The sequence below is a fragment of the Lithobates pipiens genome, unplaced genomic scaffold (assembly GCF_037356315.1).
Source record: "Lithobates pipiens isolate NorthernLeopardFrog02 unplaced genomic scaffold, aLitPip1_a1.2 Scaffold_7, whole genome shotgun sequence".
Classification (NCBI taxonomy): Eukaryota; Metazoa; Chordata; class Amphibia; order Anura; family Ranidae; genus Lithobates; species Lithobates pipiens.
The window spans coordinates 4,346,626-4,373,741 of NW_027507892.1; the positions used below are offsets into that span (position 1 = coordinate 4,346,626).

The 27,116-nt window shown below is 45.1% G+C and overlaps 1 protein-coding gene across 2 annotated transcripts in view; it reads left to right on the top strand.

Moving 5' to 3' along the window:
• Positions 1 to 27,116, top strand: part of LOC143959309 (protein FAM169B-like) — an 89,605-nt gene that overhangs the window by 33,794 nt on the left and 28,695 nt on the right. For both annotated transcript variants that reach the window (XM_077468000.1, XM_077468001.1), the window contains exons 3-5: positions 3,956 to 4,092; positions 10,363 to 10,462; positions 13,960 to 14,045. In XM_077468000.1, the coding sequence (XP_077324126.1) occupies positions 3,956 to 4,092; positions 10,363 to 10,462; positions 13,960 to 14,045 (323 nt within the window). The remainder of the gene's footprint in view (positions 1 to 3,955; positions 4,093 to 10,362; positions 10,463 to 13,959; positions 14,046 to 27,116) is intronic.

Genomic DNA, 27,116 nt, shown 5'->3' on the forward strand with positions numbered 1-27,116 from the left:
GTTTTTTGGATGTCTTCCACTGAAATGTGAGCATTAGGGGCCTCTAAAAGTGCGGAGGTGAGTTGGGGCAGTCGCACTTTGGAGAACAAATTCTCTGCCAGTGTCTGATCGTTCAGAACCTCCGAGTAGAGGGATGTGTAATAATCAGTAAGTAGTTTACTAATTTCTGCAGGGGAGGTAACAAAGGAACCAGCAGTATCCTTAAGAGCAGAAATATAGGTAGGCCGTTTAGGACCGGTACACAGTCAGCACAGAAATTTGCCCGCCTTGTTACCACATCTGTAGAGACGAAGTGTAGAGTAGGATGTCTTATGCCGCGTACACACGATCGAATTGTCCGGCGCACTTAGTCCGAACGGACTTGGCCACACCCGGGCGCACGGAAAGTCCGGCGATTGCTAGCGCGATGACGTACAGCACGTACGACGGGACTAGAAAAAGGAAGTTCAACAGCCAGTAGCCAATAGCTTCCTTTTCGTACTTGCTTCTGAGCATGCGTCATTCTTAGTCCGCCGGACTAGCATACTCACGAACGTATTGTCCGCTGAAACCCAAGTCTGGCGGAAAGATTGGGCTGCAAAACTACTTTCTAAGTCCGCCGGACTTTACACTGAAAAAGTCAGCTGGAGCCCACACGCGATCGGATTGTCTGGTGAAATGCGATTCCGGCAGACTAAGTACGCCGGACAATTTGATCGTGTGTACGCGGCATTAGCTGCTTCCTGTTGCTCTGCTCACAGATCAAAGTTCTGCTTAGCGAGCTGCCAGGCTTTAATGTTATCCAAGGTGCGAGTATGCGTTAAAGTAGCATGTGCTGATCGTAACATTTCACTAGCGTGCATATATTGCTGTCGGGAGTGTCTTTTGAATTGGGCAGTATATTAGATAATCTTTCCTCAAAGGAAGACCTTACCCGCCTCCCAAAAGAGGTTTGGATCGGTAAGGTGTGCTCCGTTTGTGGAGGCATAATCCGCCCAGGCATCATGAAGCATGTGATGAAAATCCTTGTTTTCGGCTAAATATGAGGGGAATCGCCAAGTGGGTGAGGGCGTTGATGGTGTGGCATTGGTCAAGTGTACAATAATTGGACTGCGATCTAATATCATTGTATCGCCAATCTCTGCATCACGGATCGTTGACGGTAAAGCTTGGGAAGCAAAAAAATAATCTATTTGTGAAAGAATTGTGGGGGGGGGGGGGTGGAAAAAAAAAGTAAAATCTTGGTGAGTCGGGTGGATTAGGCGGCACAAATCTACAAAATTTATTGGTGAGATGGCCCAGGTAAGCAGGGAGAGGTCTGCAGTCAGAGAGTCCGGGTTCCGTGACGTCTGGGATGATCGACCATCACGGTCCTCTGATGGACTCATGACAGAGTTAAAGTCTCCTCCAACCAGGTGGAGAGCCTCAGGAGCGATCAAGATCCAAGAAACCATGTCCTGAAAGAAGAGATTATTAGGTGAGTTGGGAGCATAGCTGTTGGTGATAGCGATGTCCCTAGAAACTAATGATAAATGTAGTGTCAGTTTGCGGCCAGTCGACTTAGCTCGGATATCTCCAATAGTGTGTCTCAGATTTTTATGTAGCAAGATAGCCACCCCAGCTTTGCGGCCTACTGCCGGAAAGCCATAGACATCCCCAAGACATAATGTACAAAGACGTGGTAAATCGTTAGCAGATAGATGGGTCTCTTGAAGGAGCACCACATCAGCCTGGAGACGTTTTAGATGTCTAAGAATTTGCATACCCTTATTGGGGGAACAAAGTCCCTTAACGTTCCAGGATACAATCTTTAGGATTGGGGAGGAAACAAAGGGGGAGGGGGGATTGAAGGGGAAGGGGTGTTGAGGAAAAGAGACCCGCTGACAGCAGGTAGGACTAGTCAGTACATGGGCAACTGAACAGAATGTAGCAAGAGAACAGCTGAGAATATAAAGCGCCTAATAAACCAAGTGCTACTAAACCAATGCATAGCTAACAGCAACTAAGGTAGTGGTCACATGGTACATAACAGAACAGGAGGCGTAAAGGGAGCAGAAAATTTAAAAACTACCAGCTTCCAACAGGACTCTGGAATCCGCATAGCATTAGGGACAATTCAGTGAAATTATGAGTGGTTAGCTTGGTTGGTAAAACGACTACGCTTGTATGGAGCTTTTCAGGACTGGGTTGGCTCTTAGCTGAGGCTCGGGAGGCCTTAACAGCTCTCCCCTGCAGGAGATTGGATGTGGAAAACAGCCAGGTAGGCCAGGGTGAACTTGACGTATGAGATTAAGGAAATTGACGAGAATGCTTTGCGCTGTTTCATCACCTCGATAGAGTAATTGGTGAACAGTTGCAGGTCTGCGCCATCAATAGAGAGGGTTCACATGGGACGGAACTTCTGTAAGATGGCGTTCTTGTCAGCGTAATTGAGGTATCTGACGATGACTGGTCTGGGTTTAGCACGGTGTTCTGTGTGCTGGCCTATGTGGTGAACACGCTCAATGACACATGGTATACAGAGGCCAAGTTGCTCAGGGATGGTTTTGGCACAGAGATCTGTGAGCTGTCCACTAGCGAATGATTCTGGCAAGCCAATAATCCGCAGATTATTTTGTCGCAAGCAATTTTCTAAATCATCTAATTTGTCCCACAATTCTCTATTAGAGTGTGTAAGGCGTGCGAGGACAGCAGCGTTAGCTGTAGTATCATCCACCAGTGAGGAGATCTGCTCCTCTGTATGAGAGATTCATTGAGCCTGGTTCTGGAGTTCCATATGGTGCTGCTCCATTCCCCTCTGCACTGCAGCATCCACTGAGGCAGCCAGTCTGGGTGTAAGAAGGGCTACAACTGCCTGGGCTATGCCTGCAGGAGAGGCAGGATCGCTGGGTACTGTGCCTATGTGAGACTACACTGTCTCTATAGCGCTAGGTGCGGGCGGCACCTTGGCTGCGGCCGCCGCTGTATCGGCCGAGGATGGCTGCATAGTGGTGGAGAGAGATCGGTTGTAGGAATGCTCCACAAACCCGATCCATGACCTCACCATGTAGCGGAGATGGAGAGGGGTGTCCCCGAGGCATTAGTGGGCTTTGGAGAGGAGTGCAGTGGGAGCTTGCTCTGCCTACCTCCTCCTCATGTGTCGCCGGAACCAGAAGTGGCCTGGGCCATCTTTATGTAGAGCAAAACATTTTTTTTTTCAGATCCTCAGAGAGTTCTTTGCCATGAGGTGCCATGTTGAACTTTCATTGACCGGTATGAGAGAGTGAGAGCGATAACACCAAATTTAACACACCTGCTCCCCATTCACACCTGAGACCTTGTAACGCTAACGAGTCACATGACATCGGGGAGGGAAAATGGCTAATTGGGCCAAATTTGGAAATTTTCACTTAGGGGTGTACTCATTTTTGTTGCCAGCAGGTTTAGACATTAATGGCTGTGTGTTGAGTTATTTTGGGGGGACAGCAAATGTACACTGTTATACAAGCTGTACACTCACTACTTTACATTGTAGCAACGTGTCATTTCTTCAGTGTTGTCCCATGAAAAGTTAGATTGAGTTTTTTCATGTAGGAAATTACACATTAGGATACATCCACGTGGGCAGCCAGGGGCGGTGGAGCTACATGCTGAATGCACACAGTGTAAATCAATGGCCAGTGCTGCTGTTGTTCACATGTAAACTACTTATCCGAATTGTTACATGTGAGTAAAGACCAACCCTGGACACAGACAGTGTGCATCCAGGGATGGCGTTTGTGGCCAATGCCCTGAGTGCAGCTGCATCCATTAGTAGCATTCAGCCGCCTCTGAGTGCAGCAAACGATCCACCCCCCAGCTGCCCGTATGAATGGGGTTGTATTGCTGAACATCACTGGTGTGAGCCACTTGTATAACTTTGATAGGCAACAGAAATACGTTGTTCCAGTTTCTCTACAAAGCCCAATGCATCTAATATGTCTGTTTTATTTTGCAGAACAATGCCACCCCATAGACTGTCTGATGTCATCAGATTTGCAGAGTCTTCTGGAGCAATCAAACCAGCACTTCTTACAGATCACCCAAGGGCAAAGCGATTTTGTTGAGTTTTTCTTCTGTCCAGATGGAGAGAAGGTGGGTGGGAAAACCATAAATATCAGATGATCTTATAATATTTTTCAAAATGCATCTGCGCTAGGGCTGAAACAACGAATCGATTAATTGATTATGAAATTAATCGATTACTATTTTCATAATATGTTACTAAACTTAGTCTTAGCCCTTGTGCACACGGTCGGATATTCCGATGGACAATGTCCAATAGGACTGTGTTGTCGGATAATCTGACAGTGTGTGGGCTCCATCGGACTGTTTTCGTCTGAGTATCCGACGGACCAAGTTTTCCAGCTGGGCTAGAAAATTTTCCGACAACATGATCCGATCGGATTTTGTCCGATCATGTGTAGAGAATTCCGATCGGACAAAGTGCCACGCATGCTCAGATCAAATTCCTAGACCAAATCTATTAGCAACTAATTAACGAAATAACGTCATCACGTTAAGTACGATCGGATTTTCTGACAACTTTGTCCGACCGTGTGTATGCAACAGTTTTGGACAAAATCCGATGGATTTGGTTGTCGGAATGTCCGACCGTGTGTACAAGGGCTTAGACTTGCTTCACATCTATGTGTTGGTGCTTTTTGCAGAAATGCATTACAGTTCATCTACATGATTTCCTATGGGACACGTTCACATCTGAAAGGGTCAGGGACTTTTAATGCAAAATGGTGCTTTATTGGTTCAATATACTTCAATTGAGAAGCTGCAGAAAAGCGTGGAATGTGTTTTTGTAGCAATTTGTGTTTTTTAATCTGCCCAAAAAAAAATGCAAAAATACAAATTGCAGTAAAATCACGTGCGCAAAAATCAAAACGCACAGCAAAAAGCAGTGCAGAAACAGATCATAAGCAAACTGCATAGGTGTGTACCGAGCCTTATGCTGACCACACCGATCAATTTTCAGATGAGAATATTCAGACGAAAAATCTTTGTACATTCGCTGAATGAAAGAATTTTGTTTGAAATTTTCACTTGTTTTTAACATTCTGTTTTTAAAATGAATGTAATTTCTGAACGAAAACCACATCCACTGTCTGAAAATTCTACTAAGAAGTTTTCTATTATTTCCAAATTTTCCCGTCACTGTGGTTGAAAATGAACGTCAATTTGACCCACTTTTTTTTTTTAAAGGTTATTAACCAATTAATCGAATTATAAAAATAATCGTTAGTTGCAGCCCTAATCTGCGCTGTCGTTTATTAAAATGTTTATAAACTCTAACAATATATTTCTCTTTGAGAAAGAAATCCGGATGGCAGCAATCCTAGGATCTTCTAAAAATCATGTTTATTGGCAACAAAGTAATCCATATAACACACAGGACACCCCGCGTAGAGGAGGAGACCAGGAGATGGTAGGAAGCACTAAACTATTGTGAAACGTGTTACCGTCTCCTGTTCTGTTCTCCCCCCTCCAGGTCTGATGTCTTGTTTGTTATGTAGATTACTTTGTTGCCAATAAAGATGATTTTTAGAAGATCCTAGGATTACCGCCATCAGGATTTCTCACGCTGGTGCGACAAAGGCTCCGACATTGGGAGCTGAAAATCAATGGTTCCCTATGAGAACCGTTTTATCTGGTTCGACTTTGAAAATGCTCTCTGCTCACTACTTTGATCCTACTTCAGCCCATTGAATATCACTGAAGTCGGATCGTGGTCTTAACTGATCTGACTTTGGCATGCAGATGATCTTGAAAGGGAACTCCACGGCAAATAAAAAAAAAACAAAAAAAAAAACATTAGTTCCCCCTCCAAGGCCATACCAGGCCCTTCTGTCTGGTATTGATTTTAAGGGGGACCCCCCACACCAAAAAAACGACTTGGGGTCCTTCCCAAAATCCATACCAGACTCTTATCTGAGTACGCAGGTCAGGAAAGGGGTCGGGGACAAGCGTTTTATTTTTGACACTTTTTTTTTTTTTTAAGTAGCAGCTCTGGCGTCTCTTTCGATTTCTTCTCCCCTCTCCGCCTCTTCTGCCTCCTCCGCTGGAGTCTTCTGCCGGTTCTTCTCCTCTCTCCGGGTCTTCTCCGCTGATGTCTTCTAGCCCTCTTCGGTTCTCCTCCCTCTGTGCGCTGTCTTCTGGCTCTTTTCTTCTTCTGATGTTGACTCGACTTTCTCTTCCGCTCTAATGCTAGGTGCGCAGTGTGCCACTATTTACATTGGCATGGGGTGGGGTCACCGGGTCACTGCTACTCTCCCAAGACATGGACAAGGCAGTCTCCAATTATGATCCTCCAAAAGCCTCAATCATCATGACCAACTTCAGGTATATGCGTTCATATGTATCCCATAATGTCAATCCAAATATAGATATGCAGAAAATGGCTCCAATATGGAAAAAGCCCCAGCCAGAGGAATTCAATATATATAAAAAAAAATTAAATAAAAAAACGACCTAAGTGTAGCAAAATAAAATATCGTTTTATGTAAATTCAATGAAATTTAAAATTTATGATAATAAATAGCAGTCCAAAATTAATACATAGGCTTCTGGAGGATCATAATTGGAGACTGCCTTGTCCATGTCTTGGGAGCGTAGCCGTTTGGTCCTTACATACCACATGTGCGAATCTGCCTGTTTGACCATTTGAGTATTCAGTGGTCCATCCCAGCTGGTAAGAATATATTAGCACTGGTGGAAGTATTGGTCACACACAAGAGAAGATTTTCCTCACTACGTGGTGTTTCTTCCTATATATTTCATGCTGCTACACAATAATACGTGATCGTTATTGGACTTTATTTGCGCTGCACCATTTTTGTATTTTATATAAAATAAGTTATAATTTTTTTTTTTTTAAAGCACCTCCGTCATCCCTCTATACAAAAGTTATTTGTAGCAAAAAATAAAAAAATTCAGATTTTGACACGTATGAAAAAAATAACAAAACTGCACGCGGTAAAACACATCTCTGGTCATATTTAAATTTTATTTTGATGCAAAAAGTAATTATTCTGACAGATCTCTTATCATTCGACAATCCACAATACCCATGTAAAGCCCCGTACACACGATCGGAAATCCCGCCAGCAAAAGTCCGATGAGAGCATTTGGTCGGAAATTCCGACCGTGTGTATGCTCCATCGGACTTTTGCTGGTGGAATTCCCGCCAGCAAAAGATTGAGAGCAGGTTCTCTATTTTTACGACGGAAAAAATTACGGTCGACTGTAGCAAATGCGACGCGCAAAATTCCTACGCATGCTCGGAAACAATTGGCCGCATGCTCGGAAGCATCAAACTTAATTTTCTCGGCTTGTCGTGGTGTGGTAGGTCACCGCGTTCTTGACGGTCGAAAGTTCAGAGAACTTTTGTGTGACCCGTGTGTATGCAAGCCAAGCTTGAGCAGAATTCTGGTGGAAAAACCATCCAAGTTTTTTCCAACGAAAACTCAGATCACATAACTCGCTGCTTAGAGTGTTCAGGTGTTCTGCTTCCCAAATGGAGAGAGTCATTTTATTATTATTATTTAAAGTGGAGGGCCACCCTGAAAAAAAAAATACATTAAAAATTAGAAAAAAATCAGAAAAAAAATAATTTTTTTTTTTTTAACTTACCAGAAATGCCTGTTGCTAGGCACATCGTCCTAATCTGCCTCTTCCTCCTCCGAGGAGATCTTCTGTCTTCTCTCCTCTGTGCGGCGTCTTCTGGGTAATGGGTCGCGCTGTGTTCTGGGAACTGTGTGTCCCAGAACACAGCGCGCCCCATTCACAAAGTGCTGCACGACTCGCGCATGCACAGTAGGAAACGGGCAGTGAAGCCGCAAGGCTCCACTGCATGTTTCCCTTAGCCAAAATGGCGGCGCCGGGACCCGAGAGCCGAGGGACAGGTCAGCCTCGGGCGGCCGACATCGCGGGTGCCCTGGACAGGTAAGTCTGCTTATTAAAAGTCAGCAGCTACAGTGTTTGCAGCTGCTGACTTTTGAATTCTTAATTTTTTTTAAACCGGCCCTTGTCTTTAAGGTACTTATATAGTGCTGTCAATTTACGCAGCACTTTACATATACATTGTACAGTCACATCGTTTTTATGATTTCCATTTAAATGTAGCGGCTCTGTTTACACAGTCTGCATTTTTGTGACTACGTGTTTAATGCCATTTCTCAATTGCTGATCTCCTGTATTTAATATCCAGTTATGCAACCTTTAAATTAATGTGTTTTGCCAGTAAAAGGGCCCACCCGATGTGTACAGAGAGACCCCGTTTGAACCTCGGCTGGATGTTTGTAATGCACGTTTTTGAACCCCCCCGACACCACGCCCCTCACATATTTTCAGTGCCACCTCCCTTTGCTGTGGGGCCTGAGCAGGAACTCTTAGGAGGTTGTTTAGCACTTTTCTAGCAGCAGTTGTAAAAAAAAAAAAAAAACAGCAAGTTTTGTGCATAAAAAAAAGTAAAATAAGGAGGGCAATGGTCTCAATATGAAGCTAATATTAAGAACATGGAGATATGGGGATATGACCTCAAACTAGCTGGAGGAAGAAGTTCAACACTAATCTTATTTTAAGAAAAGAGTAGTTGATGCTTGGAATAGACTCCCAGCAGAGGTCTGGCGTCTGTCAACAGTGAGTGAATTCAGACATGCTTGGGACACACGCAGATCTATACTTAAAAAAATAAAATAAAAAATGTGTGCGTTTAATATACAGTGCTTTGAAAAAGTATTCATACCCCTTGAAAGTTTCCACATTTTGTCATGTTACAACCAAAAAAAAACCCAGAAATGGTATTTTATGTGATAGACCAACACAAAGTGGCACATGATCGTGAAGTGGATCGGAAGTGATAAATGGTTTTCAAAAAAAATATCTGAAAAGTGTGTGTGGGAGGGGGGGGCATTTGTATTCAGCCCCCTTAGGCCTCTTTCACACTGACGTCCCGTTCAGGCCCGCCTGTCAGTTTTTCATGCGGACCTGAACGGGTGCTCCATAGAGCTCTATGGAGCGTCGGATGTCAGCGGTGACATGTCCGCTGACATCCGACCCACTCCGATCCGAAAAAGTGTAACGGAGGAAAAAGCTATTTTTCCATCCGTCTGCGGATCGGATCGGGTGACGACGGGCACTGCGGTCCGTCGTCATCCGATCTCCCATAGGGGAGAGCGGCGCTGTGACAGGTCCGTCCCTGCGCAGTGTGCAGAGACGGAGCTGTCATCTCCCTGCTCAGCGGGGATCGGCGGAGTGATCCCCGCTGAGCAAACGGATATCCACGGGGCGGATCAGAACTGATCCGCCCCGTGTGAAAGGACCCTTACTCTGATACTCTGATACCCCTAACTAAAATCTAGTGGAACCAATTGCCTTCAGAAGTCAATTAATTAGTAAACAGAGTCCACCTGTGTGTAATTTAATCTCAGTATAAATACAGCTATTCATTTAAATTCCACAATTATGAATTGGTAAGCTGCAATATCACATTTTTTGTTTTCGGGGGTTAGTACAACTTTAAGCCCTTGTACACACGGTCAGACATTCCGACAACCAAATCCGTCGGATTTTGTCCGAAACTGTTGCATACACACAACTGTCGGACAAGTTGTCAGAAAATCCGATCGTACTTAACGTGATGACGTTATTTAGTTAGGACGGGACTACATTCACGCTAGTAGCCAATAGCTTTGGTGTAGGAATTTGATCTGAGCATGTGTGGCACTTTGTCCGATCGGAATTCTCTATACATGATCAGACAAAGTCCGATCGAATCATGTTGTCGGAAAATTTTCTAGCCCAGCTGGAAAACTTGGTCCGTCTGATACTCAGACGGAAACAGTCCGATGGAGCCCCCACACTGTCGGATTATCCGACAACACGGTCCTATCGGACATTGTCCATCGGAATATCCGACCGCGTGTACAAGGGCTAAAAGAAAAGTACAGGGTTTAGTTTTTGTCCAGAATCGTACTTACCCAGCTGGATGCAGCATCGGTCCCTGCCGGCTCTAACACTGAGAACCGAGCGATCAAACACCACCAATCGCTCGAGTCTCTCAGAGTTGCCTGAGCAGAGAGCCGGTGACTGTCAGTCATCCGCTCTCTGCTCGGCCACCCCCCTGTGCTCACTGGTGCAATGGGCTGACTCAGGCTCTCAGCGGACATTTGTTTTATTTATGTACAGTGTTCCATGGCCACGTAATTGTCAGTTAAAGTAACGCAGTGCTGTATCACATAAAATGGCCTAGTAATGAAGGGGGGGAGGGGGGTAAACCTTCCGGAGGTCTGGTGGTTAAACAAGTAACCCCTTTACTGTCCAATGTGACCCATTAATATTTTGTGTCATTTGCAGATAAAAGTCGATGGGGACTGTGTTCTTCACATGCCGCTTTACAGAGATGAAGATTCCCAGAAAATGCTGCTCTTGGTGAACCCCAAGAAAAGAAACTCAGGTAGCTTTCACATAAGATGTGCGTGCAAACAACCATCATGACATCACAGCTTACACCATGACATCACCAGGGTCATCAGAACTAGTGTCTCCATTGGGCGATTTCCCCTTTTATTTCTCTTTTTTTTTTTTTTACTTTTGGTGATAATGGTCACCAGGACAAATAGAGAGGGTGAATTTCCCTAATGGGGACATAGGCAGCCAGAAAAACCTGACAGATGTTCTAACCCCTCTTCACTGTCCAAAAGTAAAAAAAAAAAGTTTTTCCTTCAGTTATACTTAAGGCCCCATGCGCACTGGGCATTTAGCCCGGTGCATGAGGCTCTGGCATTTAGGTGCAGGCGGAAGGCACAGGCGCACCGTCCAGCCCATTAAATTCTATGAGAGACGCGTGATTGGTCACGGACAAATGCCCGGAACTTAAAGTAAACATCTGGGCTAAATTTATGTGTTCTTAAACCAGCTCCCATCCAAATTGTATGTCCTATACTAACTAGCCTGTAGAGGGAAGATGTCTATACTTGCCTGTTTCTTAGGACGCTCCAGTCCAGTCATGGCTCCCAGCGCTGGCTTCAGGGGAGAGCAGCTGCAATGCCTGAGTGGTGACGTCACCCATAGAGCTACTATGGGGCATCTGTTGTCGGCTGAAACCGGCAGCTGGGAGACCAGACCGGAGTGCCCTGAGAATAGGTAAGTATAGACATCTTTCCTCTACAGCAGAGGAGTAAACCATGCCCCATTATTGGTATTAGTGGGAGGAAATATTTTCATTGTTGGTGTCAGTGGAAGGAATAGTGCCCCATCATTGGTATCAGTGGTAGAAATAGTGCCCCATTATTGGTGTCAGTAGGAGAAATAGTGTCCCATCATTGGTGTCAGTGGGAGGAATAGTGCCCCATCCTTGGTATCGGTGGGAGGAATAGTTCCCCATCATTGGACTCAGGGGGAGGAATAGTGCCTTATCATTGGTGTCAGTGAGAGGAATGGTGCCCCATCATTGGTATCAATGGGAGGAATAGTGCCCCGTTATTGGTCTCAGGGGAAGGAATAGTGCCCCATCATTGGTATCGGTGGGAGGAATAGTTCCCCATCCTTTGTATCAGTGGGAGGAATAGTGCCCCATTATTGGACTCAGGGGAAGGAATAGTGCCCTATCATTGGTGTCAGTCAGAGGAATGGTGCCCCATCATTGGTATCAATGGGAGGAATAGTGCCCCGTTATTGGTCTCAGGGGAAGCAATAGTGCCCTATCATTGGTGTCAGTAGGAGGAATGGTGCCCCATCCTTTGTATCAGTTGATGGAATAGTGCCCCATCATTGGTGTTGGTGGGAGGAATAGTGCCCCATCATTGGTGTTGGTGGGAGGAATAGTGCCCCATCATTGCTGTCAGTGGGAGGAATAGTGCCCCATCATTGCTGTCAGTGGGAGGAATAGTGTCCCATTATTGGTGTGAGTGGAAGGAATAGTGCCCCATTGTTGGTATTAGCAGGAAGAATAGTACCCCATCCTTGGTATCGGGGAAGTAATAATGCACCACCATTGGTGTCGGTAGGAGGAATTGTGCCCCCTTGTTGATGTCACTGGAAGTAGTTGTGCTCCGGGGGGGCCAGATATAGGCAGGCAAAGGGCCGCAGTTTGGAGACCACTGGTCTACAGGCTAGTTTATATGGGACTTAGAATGGGGGTGGGAACTGGTTTATAAAGTGGAGGGCCACCCTAAAAAACAAAATTACATTGAAATCAGAAAAAAATAAATTAGATTTTTTTTTTTCTTTTAACTTACCAGAAATGGTTGTTGCTAGGCAGATCGTCCTAATCTGCCACTTCCTACACCGCAGTGATCTCCAGTCTTCTCGACCTCACGTTGTCTTTTGGGGAATGAGGCGCCCCATTCACAAAGCGCTGTGCGACTCGCGCATGTGCAGCAGGAAACAGGCAGTGAAGCTGCAAAGCTCCTCTGCTTGCTTCTCTTAGTACCAATGGCGGCGCTGAGATCGGAGGGACGGGTCGGCCTTGTGCGGCCGACATCGCGGGCACCCTGGACAGGTAAGTGTGCTTATTAAAAGTCAGCCGCTACAGTGTTTGTAGCGGCTGACTTTAAAAAAAAAAATTTCAGCTGGTCCTTCCCTTTTAAGATTAGAGAGGTTTCTCCCGGACTTCCACTTCAAGTCTGCATTGCAGGCATCCGTCATGAGCACATACAGCCCTAAACGTTGCTAGAACTTGGTACACCGTCCAGCCCCATCCAGCTGTCAGCCTCCCATAGAGTTTAATAGGATGCTGGCAGCAGGTCTGGATGGTGCACCTGTGCCTTCTGCCCACACCTAAACGCCAGAGCCTCCTGCCCCTGGGCTAAACACCCTGTGTGCATGGCGCCTTAATTGATTTTTTACTGATTAAATTATTATACCCAAAGATTATTTTATGACACCCATGAGTTCTTGCTTCTAAATAAAATCATTCCAACATAATTTTGCCTTGGGTAAAGTCCTTTTGCGAATCCTGTGATATGTTGTACTATACACTATATTGTCAAAAGTATTGGGACACCTGCCTTTACACACACATGAAATTTAATCCGTAGGGTTAAATGTTGAGTTGGCCCACCCTTTGCAGCTATAACATCTTTAACCCTTCTTGGAAGGCTGTCCACCAGGTTTAGGAGTGTGTCTATGGGAATGTTTGACCATTCTTCCAGAAGCGCATATGTGAGGTCAGGCACTGATGTTGGAGTAGAAGGTCCGGCTCGCAGTCTCCGCTCTAATTCATCCCAAAGGTGCTCTATCGGGTTGAGGTCAGGACTCTTTGCAGGCCAGTCAGGTTCCTCCACCCGAAACTTGCTCATCCATGTCTTTATGGACCTTGCTTTGTGCACTGGTCCAAATCATTTGGTGGAGGGGGGATTATGGTGTGGGGTTGTTTTTCAGGGGTTGGGTTTGGCCAGTGAAGGGAACTCTTAAGGTGTCGGGATACCAAGACATTTTGGACAATTTCATGTTCCCAACTATGTGGGAACAGTTTGGGGATGGCCCTTTCCTGTTCCAACATGACTGCTCACCAGTGCACAAAGCAAGGTCCATAACGACATAGATGGGTGAGTTTGGGGTGGAGGAAGTTGACTGACCTCAACCCAATAGAACACCTTTGACCCATGAATTGGAGCGGAGACAGTTAACCAGGCCTTCTCATCCAACATTAGTGCCTGACGTCAAAAGGCGCTTCTGGAAGAATGGTCAAACGTTCCCATGGACACGCTCCTAAACCTTGTGGACGGCCTTCCCAGCAGACTTGAAGCCGTTATATCTGCAAAGGGTGGGCCAACACAATATTGAACCCTACGGACTAAGACTGGGATGCCATCAAAGTTCATGTGCGTGTAAAGGCAGGTGTCCCAATACATTTGACAATATCGTGTATTTGTAGTGTACTAGCTCTGCCTTTCTCTGCAAACAATTTGTCCAGTCTTAGTGTGTGAGCTGTTGTGCTTGTTTTTCCAGTTGTGGCGGTGTCTTTGAATGGCAGATGGTGGGGTGTAGATGACGTCTTGCAGTCATGTGTTCCCATCCAGGAGGGTCTTCAGCAGGTGAGTGCTGTGTAGTCCTTTGCTCGAGCCAGAGCAGAAGTAAAGGACCACATTTCTTTTTTTTTTTACTTCACCATTTACCGTCTTCTATCATGAGAACTGAAGGAAAGGGAAAGCAGATATTTCTTACTCCACAGTAAAAAACGTAAAATTGGCTGTAATTTCCTTGCTCTGGGCTGTGAATATTTAAATGGAATTCCAGACAAAAGGAAACGTTCTTTCACTTCCTTAACTGTTGGCACTCAAGGCTACGGTATGAGCTAAATCTCCTTTCTCTGGAGAGTCTTCCCCATATACAGTATTCTGTTGGAGGATCTGCTCCGGAGCCAGAGAAATTGTCATCGGCATCAAGTGTATATACAAAGAGTTTTACCGAAAGTAATGCAAAAAGTGCGCATAACTTTTATTTATTTTTTTTTTTTATTAAAGTGGTTCTAAAGGCAAAATGTTTTATTTATTTGTTTATTTTTTACTGCATTCTGTGCATTAAGGCAAAAAACGCTCCACTACCTTGTCCTAGACCTCCCCTGCCCACCCCTAAACACTTAGCTGGCTACTCTCACCGCTCCAGCGTTGTCCCAGCTGCAGCATTGCTTCTCCACTTCCCGAAATCACAAGAAGGCACAGGCAACCATAGGCCCCCTGCTGCTGCTCAGTCAGACTTCTGTGAACCGGGAGTCGGGGCCTGGCTTACAGGCGCTGTGTGTGTGTGTCTATGGGCGCACACAACCCGTCTCTGGACCATGCCCGCATAGGTGTACACCCTTAGCGTATGGCTTGCTGAGTGGGCACCCGGAGGAAGGAGGAGTGGATAGCACTGGCAGGGGTCTCTAGAAAAGGAGGTAAGGGACTGATCTGTGCAATGTTATTGCACAGAGCAGGTAGGTATAATATATTTTTTTAATTTGAAGCAGGGTGGATATAAATCAATGATTTAAAAAAAAAAAAATCCCAAAAATCTATTTTTTTTTTATTTAAATCTGATTTTTTTTTAATTTAAATCTGTTTTTTTTTTTATTTAAATAGATTTTTCATTTTTTTTTTAAATAGATTTTTTATTTTTTTTAATCAAATTTCTTTCGACCACTTAAGCCCCGGATCATTTGGCTGGCCAAAGACCAGAGCACTTTTTGTGATTCGCCACTGCATTGCTTTAACTGACATTTGCGCAGTCGTGCGACGTGGCTACCAAACAAAATTGACGTCCTTATTTTTTTTCCACAAATAGAGCTTTCTTTTGGTGGTATTTGATCACCTCTGCGGTTTTTATTTTTTGCGCTATAAACAAAAAAAAGAGGGACAATTTTGAAAAAAAAACATTTTTTTTTAACTTTTTGCTATAATAAATATCCCCAAAAAATCTTTAAAAAAAAGTATTTTCCTCAGTTTAGGCTGATACGTATTCTTCTACATATTTTTGGTTAAAAAAATCTCAACAAGCGTCTATTGATTGGTTTGCACAATAAGTGTCTACAAACTACGGGATAGTTTTATGGCATTTTTATTGATTTTTTTTTTTTTGCTAGTAATGGCAGCAATCAGTGATTTTATATTAACATTATGGCGGACACGTCGGACAATTTTGGCGCAATTTCGGGTCCATTCACATTTATACAGCGATCAGTGCAATTAAAAATGCATTGATTAATGTGTAAATGTGACTGGCCGTGAAGGGGTTAACCACTAGGTGGCGCTGTAGGGGTTAAGTGTGTCCTAGGGAGTGATTCTAACTGTGGGGGGGAGGGGCTGTGTGTGACACGTCACTGACAGATGTCATTAGGCAGAACGGGGAGATGCTTGTTTACATTAGCATTTCCCCATTCTTCTTTACCGTGAGACGATCACGGGTATCCCCGTGGACATCGAGTCCGCGATCACAGTCACGGAGCTTCCGGTGGGCGGGCACGTGCGCCCGCAAGCTGCCTCTTAAAGGGCCAAGTACAGGTACGTTAATCTGCCTGTACGTGCCCTTCTGCCGCAGTATATCTGCGCGAGGCGGTCGGGGAGTGGTTAATAAAATGCTTTTGGAGTAAAAATCTATCCAAAGACAGTTTTCTGTTTAAGATACCTTAATAATTTAGTTTATTCAGCATGAAATGGAGCTTAGTTATGTAGAATGATACTGTATATTCTGCAATATTTACTTTTTTTGGTAAACTCATTCAATGAATCCAAGCTGAGATAACATGCACTGCATTGATGCATTCACACAATTTCACATTAACCATGAGATAAACCTTCAGGAATGTTTCTTTATCGGATTGTTTTGCGAATCTATGTACACTACAAACTGTATGATTGAATCGGTTCTGATATCGCTGTTTTACTAACCTAACAGCTTATTATTCTAAATAGGAAACCTTCACCAGTTTGAAAATATTAAAAGTTCTAACTACCAGCAAGGATAAGTCCTTACATTTAAAGAGCCCCTGTCATTTCAGATCCATCATGGCAGTGCCTGTTAGCGACATCCACTCACCTGCTGCCGCCACGTCCCTCAACCTTGTGTCACTGCCGTATCACCAGCCGTCCCATTAAAGTGAATGGGACTGTCGGCGAGTCACCAGGGGGTCAGAGGAGGAGCCGCTGCAGGACAGAGATAACAGTTGCTCTTTAAAAATTATGATTTAAATCAGGTTGATTTAAATCAAGCCTTTTTACTAGTGATTTAAATCCATGATTTAAATTGTAATTTAAATCTACTTGATTTAAATCAAATCCACCCTGTTTTAAAGCAAAAAAAACCCCAAAATTTTAATTTCACTTTAACTTACAGTAAATAGGTGTCAGGAACCATAAACCAGATGGAGACAGAAAATTCAGTTCAAATCACACCTTTTAATAAAATAGCAAAAAATAACACAGTTCATCAACATAGTCAAAAACTGAAGCCAGGATTTTGATGCCAGAATATAGAGGTCATCAGACGAGCCGGGGTCAGAAAGCCAGAAGTCAGCGTAGTTAGGAGCAAAAACAGGATCAGGTATCAGAAGAGAGGTCAGCCAGGCCAAGTCATACACAGGAACACACTGGAAATCATAGACCACACAATGAGCAAATCTGTTTAAGGCTGGGTTCACACTGCTGCGGCAGAGAGAACCCGGATGTGATTCGCACCGCACTGCAGTGCAAATCACATCCGATCTCTTGTGCGATACGAGTTCAGCCATACAGATAGTATGGCTGAATTCGCATTGCACCCGGCCCAAACTCGCACAGGACCCTTTTTTTGGTCCGCAGCAGAATTGGATCGCATGGGTGTTCACACCATGCGATCCGATTCCTGTGCGAGTGTGCAGATCGCACTGCGATATGCGAACTGATCTGGGGTTGTCATTAACTTTTCACTGACACTCCCAGCCGTTCGCAGAGGGCAGTGTGAACTGCCGCTGGGAGGCATGCGATGCGGGAACCCGCAGCGGATTTGCGGCGTTCCCGCATCGCTGCAATGTGAACCCAGCCTAAATAGTGAAAAGGGATGACTGTAGTCTGGACTAAAGATGGCAGGTAATGGTAATCAGGTGAGTCACTGTGGAAATGAGTGGCTCGTAATTTGCAGACAGCTGAGCAGCCTCTGTGCACTGAAAGAAAAGAGCTGCTTGAAAATGACAGGAGCCCAGCCCTGACAATAGGTCATTCAAATTTCATAAGTTTTTAGAGTAACTCATCCTCTATAGTAATTCTTTTTCATTGCAGATAAATAATGGATTCCAAGCAGAAGCAACGTGTCATCATTAAGAGATAGAAGAATAGTGGTGCACTGTACATAAAAGATAAAATGCTAAAAGGTACTAATAAAATGAGATCACAGTAAAATATGATATACAAGGCAGATGCTGGCAATTGTCAGACTAAAAACGTGCAGACAATGCCAAAAAAGCCAAATGTGGGCTAATAGTAAACAAATGATAAACTCAAGCTAGATGTGCAAGACAAGTGCTAACAATTACCAGTCTTAGGTACTTGAAACAAAGTGCTTATCTCCCAAGTGAAAATGGATAATAGGTTAATAGAAAAGGATATCAAATCATACATGTGTATATATATATAAATAAATAAAAGTTCATATAAAAGCATATATCAAAATGTCCATAAATGCTTCCTTCGACAAAAATATATATAGTGCAATATATAGTGGTTCTGTAAACCCAGAAAATTAAAGTGCTGGTGCTGGTAAACCAAATGCTGTAAAGTGCTGCTAGTGGTGGATGACCCGTGCGATCCATCGTGCTGATTAGATATATGGGTGTTCCCTTACCTTACTGCTGTAAGGTAACAGCATAAAAATATGTGTCTTGTGGGTCCTTGGTGACCGTCCTAGCGAGGTAGCCCAGGTCCTTGTTGGTATAGCTATCCTGCCTACAGTCAGCGTAGGTGTCCCCTTTAAGAATGACCTTAAGGTATCCGGGATGGATGGGTCTCGCCAGTGTACCATAGGTGGAGATTAAAAACAGGAGGGATGCCCCATAGTGTAGTATATTACAGCGTATTTATTGATTAAAAAAAAGTAGACAGGTACTCGCATCAACATAAAAGCAATCAGGCAATGTAAAAACGAGCAGCGAGCTCGATCGGTGTCACAGTCCCGAGGCGTGTTCATCACGATCACGTGACTTCATTATTCATGATGAATGATGGAGGGGAGCAGAATGTCCAAAATCAACAGAAGGCTTATGGCGATAATATCATTGACAACAGTCACCAATTAGAAGACATTGGTCTTGCCAATGGTGCCATCTCTGTAAACATTCTGTAGCCTTATGTGGATGTCAGACATTCTGCACCCCTCCTTCATCATGAATTCAATGACGGCATGTTGCTTCTGCTTGCAATTCATTATTTACCTGCAGTGAAAAAGAGTTACTATAGAGCATTGGTGCTTAGTCTGTGGCCCTCCAGCTGTTACGGAACTATAAATCCCATCATGCCTCTGCCTTTTGGGGTCATGCTTGTTTAACTGACAGCATGGGACTAGTAGTTCCGAAACAGCTGAAGGGCCACAGGTTGAGCACCCATGCTCTAGAGGAAGAGTTACTCAAACAACACGGGAAATTTGAACAACCTATGTAAGTCGGAAAAAAAGTTGTGTCCACTTTTGCATTACTTTCAGTACTGCCCTCAAATATATGGAGGAAACTCGGCTCACATTTGTGTCCTGGGTGCTACTTCCCAGGGAGACAGCATAAAAAAGAAGTGCTTTAAATATATAGTGTGTGCGACTTTTCTGAATTCTAAACTGACATGTTTAACCACTTTCAGACCGGACCAATTTGCTGGTCAAAGACCAGACCACTTTTTGCGATTCGGCACTGCGTCGCTTTAACTGACAATTGCGCGGTCGTGCGACGTGGCTTCCAAACAAAATTGACGTCCTTTTTTTCCCACAAATAGAGCTTTCTTTTGGTGGTATTTGATCACCCCTGCGGTTTTTATTTTTTGCACTATAAACAAAAATAGAGCGACAATTTTGAAAAAAACGCATTATTTTTTACTTTTTGTTATAATAAATATCCCCCAAAAATATATAAAAAAACATTTTTTTCCCTCAGTTTAGGCCGATACGTATTCTTCTATATATTTTTGGTAAAAAAAATCGCAATAAGCGATTATTGATTGGTTTGCGCAAAAGTTATAGCGTTTACAAAATAGGGATAGTTTTATAGCATTTTTATTAATAATTTTTTATTATTTTTTTTTTTACTAGTAATGGCAGTGATCAGCGATTTTTATTGTGACTGCGACATTGTGGGGGACCCATCGGACATTTTTGACACATTTTTGGGACCATTGTCATTTATACAGTAATCACTGCTATATAAATGCAGTGATTCCTGTGTAAATGACACTGGCAGTGAAAGGGTTAACCAGTGGGTGGCAGTGTAGGGGTTAAGTGTTCCTAGGGGAGTGTTACTAACTGTGGGGGGGTTGGGTTTCATTTAGTGTACACTGATCTCTGCTCCAATCACATGGAGCAGAGATCAGCATCACTAGTTGCTAGGCAGAATAGACAAATGTTGTTTACACAGCATTTGCTCTATTCGGCCGCTCCGTGAGACGATCGCGGGGATGCCCGCGGCGATCGAGTCCGCGGGTCCCGCGACCGGACTCACGGGGGGTCCCGACCAGCGCGGGAGCGCGCCGCCGCCGCCGCGCTCCCGATGGCAGGGCAGCATCGAATATTGGACGTACCTGTACGCCAATATGCCTGCCCGTGCCATTCTGTCGACGTACATCGTCGTGCGCTGGTCGGGAAGTGGTTAATGTGATTGTAGCCGTATTAGTGCAATTGTGACAGAGAAAATTGAGCTTGTCCTGAAAAATTGTATGTTGGTGCAAATAAAAAAACTGACATATAAAAGTCAGACTTCCCTTACTAACTTGTGGGTATAAAAATACATTTCATCTATACCCATGAAATCGCAGCCTTCTCTAGACCTGTGTGGGTTTGTTATTTACTGACCCCATGCACACTGGGCGTTTTTGCCCCATTGCACCATCCAGCCACGCTGCAGACAGCCTGTCAAGCTCTATGAGAGGCTGACCGCTGCGGCAGCTGGAAGGGGATGGATGGTGCCCCTAGTGGCAGGGGCATACTTACAGGGGTCGCAATTGTCCTTTTATTTTAAAGAGAAAACAGAAATTGTTGGAAAAAACATTTCATCAGTGGAGGCGGAAGAAACATGCCCACCATATGCAGGGACCCGCTTCTTGGTATTTTATCCGGTGACTCCAGAAGATATCAAAATCATTCTCAAATCTCTCAATGCCTCTTCCTCATCACTTGATCCCTGCATTGCGCAGTTGGTGAAGGACTCCTCAGATGCTCTGGAGCCTATTGTCATTGTCATTGTCAGCATGTCTTTTGCTACTGGTGTCGTTCCATGTATTCTGAAGCAGGCGGTGGTTATACCCCTGCTAAAGAAAGCTAACGTGGAGCGCACCACGTTGAGCAACAATCGCCCTATTTCCACCCTTCCGTTTTTGGCAAAAATCACGGAGCGAGCTGCGATATGGCAATTTCAACCTCACCTGGAGTCTAATAAAATTTTTGATGACTTCCAGTCAGGATTTCGTCCTGGGAGAGGTACGGAAAGAGCCCCGGTAAAAGTGCAGGACGACTTACTCTGGGCCTTGGATGAGAATGAAACTTCGACCTTGGTACTTCTGGATCTGTTGGCATCTTTTGATACCATCGACCACTCTATACTTGTGGATCGGTTGGAGATGGTGGCGGGAATGGATGGCATAGCTCTGGCATGTGTAGCCTCGTTCCTGTGAGACAGGGTTCAGAGGGTAAAGTTGGGACCATTTTATTCCGCTGATAGCTCCCTGTCTTGCGGGGTCCCACAAGGATCGGCTTTATCTCCTATCCTTTTTAACATCTATATGAGGCCGCTGCTGTATATCATTCGCTGACACAATCTCCCGTTCCATGTCTACGCTGACAACACCCAAAACTACTTCAAATTATCCAAGAAAGGGGATTATCAGGTGATGCTGGCCTCCTGTCTATAGGAAATCCAATACTGGATGGGTACCAATTATCTAAAACAAAATGACACCAAAACTGAATGCATCATCTTCAGTAACCAGGTGTATTCCTGGCCGGAATCTTTCAAACCTTTTCCGATTCCGGACACTCTTTGACTCTAGGTTGAACTTGCACCCTCAGGTAAATCAGGTGGTGAGTTCATGCCACTTCTACCTGAGACTCCTGAGGTCCACTTTTCGCTATATTGCAGACTCTGACAAGATCGCCATGGTCAATGCCATTATCAGCAGTCGATTGGACTACTGTAATGCCCTGTATCTGGGTCTGCCTGCTTGTACCATATACAAGCTCCAGTTGATTCAGAACGCCGCAGCAAGGTTACTGACAGGTGTTGTTCGTCGTGACCTCATCACTCCATCCCTTAGAGCCCTGCATTGGCTGCCCGTGAAAGAACGGGGTTGTGTTCAAAACTGGATGTCTTGTCCATAAGGCATTACACGGACGTGGTCCAGAGTATCTGAAGGAAAAATTTGTCAAGTATGTGCCTACCCGATTCTTGAGATCGGCAAACTTTTTTTTAAAAAAAACATGCGGCGGGAGAACGAGTGAAGTACAAGGAGCTGAATTTTGGAACTCCTTGCCTCTGAAACTGAGACTTGAGAATTACTTTTTGAAATTCCGAAAGAAATTGAAAACCTTACTTTTTGTACATACTTTTGGAGTCACCTAATTTTAAAGTGGTAGTAAAGTAATTTTTTAAACTTTTACCTACAGGTAAGCCTATAATAAGGCTTACCTGTAGGTAAAAAAAAAAAATCTCCTAAACTTGTACGGTTTAGGAGATATTCCCCTCACAATGCGCCGCTGACTACAGCACCGCATGCTCACAGGGGATTCTCGGCTGAAAGTCCGGCAGACGCCGGACCCTACTGGAAAGAAATCTCCCGCACGCATGCGCGGGAGTGACGATATCGCGGCTCCGGCCACTCATAGCGATGGAGCCCCACAATACCCGGAAGACACGCCGAGGGAACGTGTCAGCTCCCTCGACGTGTATCGGGGAGATGTCGGGACCTCATTCTAAGGTATTTCATAATGAGCTAGTATGCAGTGCATACTAGCTCATTATGCCTTTTCCTTTGCAGGTCAAAAAAAAAAAAACTTCAGCGGGTTTACTCCCACTTTAATTTGGGGTGTGTTGGACAGACTCCCTGGCTTTTATTTTGTATGTTGCCCTGTTGGTATGTTGGTTCTCTTAAGGTCTTTTAATGTCAATGTCTTTTGTGCATCAAGGCCTTCGGGTAAGACTGCGAAGGTTAAGCATTTTAATAAATAATTGTGACTCAGGCCCCATGCTTCTCCCTGTACACATGGATAGGAGGAGCGGCGGGGCGACTGCATATAGAGCAACCTATCTGTTAATTTTCCTCCTGTAGCTGCTGACTGCCTTCTTCTTCTCCTCCTCCCTTCTGCAGGCAGGATCAATTCCTCTATATGCAGCTGCCCCCTTCGCTCCTCCTATCCATCCTTTTTGTGCGCCCCCCCTCTCCCGCTCGCTGCTGCGGGGGATGCTGTCGGAATGGAGAGCATAGAAGGGGACAGTAAATGTGTCATTTATCGGCCCCTTACTGTTCTTAATGAATAGAGTTAGTGATTTGTACTGATCACTGTCTCTGTTCATTTATATCTGAGGAATATTAAATTTGAAGACACTCTTGTAGAATTGAGTCATTAGTCTAAGGCCCAATGCACAATGCCAATGGGCATTTAGACACGGTGTATGAGGCTCCAGCATTTTGGTGTGGGCAGCATTTTTTACAATTTTATTAGGAGCCCTGTTAGGGGAGGATTTGGTGAGATGTCAGGGGTCTAAACAGACCTCTGATGTTCCACCTTTGAGACAGAGGAAGGAGATTGAGGGCTATGTCCTCAATCTCCATCTCTGCAGCCTCAGAATGAATGGACTGGAATAGCTCTGTACAGAGCTTTCCATTTATTCACAAACTAAAACATAGTGAACACAGTTTAAAGGGGAACTTCTTTCTTGCAAGGTAAAAATGCTGGAAAACGTATTAGTGTGAAAGGGCCCTAAGAGCACTGAGATTTGAGTTTTGCCCTGACATCATAGCTATTTAGATACAGGTTATATAGGCTCTTGCACACACATATGGGCATATTTTGCCCTCTTAACCCTCTTGTATGTTATTGTATTGTAACTGCAAATGTCTCCCTTTATATTGTAAAGTACTGCACAAACTGCTGTCCCTATATAAACCCCTCAGTTTAAATTAGCTAAATACTGTACATATCAAGAGCATTGAAACATTGTCTAAACCAGCTACAGTCCATGTACAAAAGCCTTTGCCGGCAGTTTTATTCATACAGCCGCACACAACGTATTCTGTATTGCGTGTCAATGGGCACAATTATGCTGCAGTTGTGGCTTCTGGGCAAGGGCATAGATGAGGGGGATAAAAGGCCCGTGGCGCACCAGCTAGTTCTGGTAGTTACTACATCCCCGAAGCAATGCAGTTTTTCTTGCCGCCCGTCAGACCTCATAGACAATCCGTTTAGAAAGAGTGAGCTGAGGCAGTTCAGAGTGAGGGGGGCACTCCTTAGCTCCTTCTTGGCATCAGTCACTTGACCCAGCCAAGGGAGGCCAGTTATCCGTAGTGAATTGATAACTGAAGGGGAGTGAAATCTATAAGGGGGGGTGATCTCAACTGGGGTAGATCTGTACTCTGGCAAATCTGTACTGTGGGAGATCTATACTCTGTCTCTAGTACAGATCTGTCTCCAGTACAGATGTGTGCTGCGGAGGTCTGTACGGGGAGGGGGGATTTGTACTTGGGAGATCTGTACTAGGGGGGTATCTTTAAAAGGGGATCTGTACTGGAGCAGAGGTGTACTGTGAAAGTGCTGTAATAGGGGATAGATCTGTACTGGGGGTGATCTGTACTAGGGGGAATATACGAACTAGGATGGGGTTCTGTACGAGGGGGGAGATCTGTGCTGGAGGTGATCTGTATTAGAGGGAGATCTGTACTGCTTTAGCTTTGTGCTGGGTAAGATCAATGCTATGGAGAAGATCTTTACTAGTAATGAGATCTGTGCTGGAGGAGATCTGCATTATGGTGAAACCTGTACTGGGGGAGATCTGTTCTGGGGCAAAAGTGTACTGGGGGGGAGATCTCTACTAGTGACTTGGGTAAGTGTAAGACTCCATTTTCTGAGCCATCACCCTCCATAAAGCCACACACCAGGCTGTTCTGCCCTGTGGGGAGATCTGTATTAGAGGGGCAATCTGTACTAGGTGAGATCTGTGCTTGGACAGATCTGTACTGCGGGGGGGGGGGGGGGGGGAGATCTCTAGTAAATACGAGATTTGTACCAGGGGTATCTGCACTGAAGATGATCTGCACTGGGGGAGTTCTGTTCTGGAGGGACATCTGTACTGGGGGTGTTGTGAAAATTTTATGAAGATGTATTTTAATATGTATTGTCATAGTGTCTCCCAGTTTTAGTCCTCCCGCAACCCGCTCTAAAGAGCTGACTGGGGCGGACTGAGGCTGGTTGAGATCCGTTTGGTAGTGGAAAACTTCCTGAGGTTGGAGAGAGGTGCTTGCAGAGTGGGGATATGTCTGCCGACGAAAGGACCCCTGTGTGTGTTCGCTCTGCAAAGACATCGGTTTAGCGGATGTGCGCTCGTGTCACCCCTGTATGGCTGATCAACATATTTGAGGTGTCATGGCATACATCTGCAGATAATCTCCCATCAGCAGGAACGGTAGTCAATGTTTGTATAAACTGATATCCCGCTTGGTCATATCCCGCTTGGTCATATCCTGTGAGGTCATATCCTGCGAAAGAAGTGATTGGTTGTTGGGGCCAGGGCTTCCTGTTTGTGATTGCTTTTGTTGTCTTTGAATAAAAGAGCCAGTGCTTGGCAGACGGTTGGAGGAGCAATGGAGCTAAGACAGTGACTATGTCTGTTTACTTGGGGGGAAAAGAGGAGCCATGGGTTGTTTAACCACCTCGCGCCCGCCCTATAGCCGAATGACGGCCGTAGAGCAGGCGCGTTCGTCCGGGTGGTCGTCCCTGGACGGCCTGATGTTTACTTCCGCAATGCGCGCCGCCGCGCATCGCGGAAGTTCTGTGTTCGCCGTGTCCCCCGGGGACAGGCAAACACAGATCGCTGTAAACGGCCAATCACAGCGGCCGTTTACAGCGTGATCGGCGTGTCCAATGGGAGATGATCTCATATGTAAACATATGAGATCATCTCTCAGCGCCGCTCTCCCTCCTCGCACAGACAGTGTGAGAGGGGAGAGATGAACGGCTGCAGCGGCAGCCGTTCTGCCTGTAGTAAGGAAAAAAAAAAAAAGTAAAAAAATAAAATAAAAAGTGCCATCCTCCCCCAGCAGTGCCATCCGCCCCAGCAGTGCCATCCGCCCCAGTGCCATCCACCCCAGTTCCATCCACCCCAATGCTACCTGCCCCCAGTGCCATCCACCCCAGTGCTACCTGCCCCCAGTGCCATCCATCCCAGTGCTACCTGCCCCCAGTGCCATCCACCCCAGTGCTACCTGCCCCCAGTGCTACCTGCCCCCAGTGCCACCTGCCCCCAGTGCCACCTGCCCCCAGTGCCACCTGTCGTCAGTGCCACCTGTCGTCAGTGCCACGTGTCATCAGTGCCACATAGTGCCATCTGTCATCAGTGCCACGTATCAGTGCCATTTGTCATCAGTGCCACCTGTCAGTGTCACGTGCCATCTGTTGTCAGTGTCACGTGTCATCAATGCCACTTATCAGTGCCATCTGTCATCAGTGTCACGTGTCATCGGTGCCATGTATTAGTGGCATCTGTCATCGGTGGCACGTATTAGTGCCACGTATTAGTGCCATCTGTCATCAGTGCCACGTATTAGTGCCATCTGTCATCAGTGCCATGTATAAGTGCCACGTGTCATCAGTGCCACATATTAGTGCCATCTGTCATCAGTGCCACATATTAGTGCCATCTGTCATCAGTGCCACTTGTCATCAGTGCCACGTATAAGTGTCATCATTGCCACGTATCAGTGCCATCTGTCATCAGTGTCACGTGTCATTGTCCTGGTGCTTCAAAAGTGTAATAAATAGTCAACAAGTTAGATGTGTAATTTATGTTCCTAGAACACATGATGGCGCTACCTGCATGTTGGGCCTCTCTATGTGGCCAGGCTGTGAAAAAGTCACACACATGTGGTATTGTAATACTCAGGAGGAGTAGCAGAATTTTTTGGGGGGTGTCATTTGTGGTATACACATGCCACGTGAGAGAAATAACCTATTACAATGACAATTTTGTGGAGAAAAAAAAATGAAAAATCTTAATTTTGCAAAGAATTGTGGGAAAAATATGACAAAATCAAAAAGCTCACCATGCCTCTTACTAAATACCTTGGAATGTCTACTTTCCAAAAAGGGGTCATTTGGGGGGTATTTGTACTTTCCTGACTTGTTTGGGTCACAAGAAGCGAGATAGGCCACCAGTACATCAGATGTGATCAATTTTGTGCGATTCGCACCACAGCTTG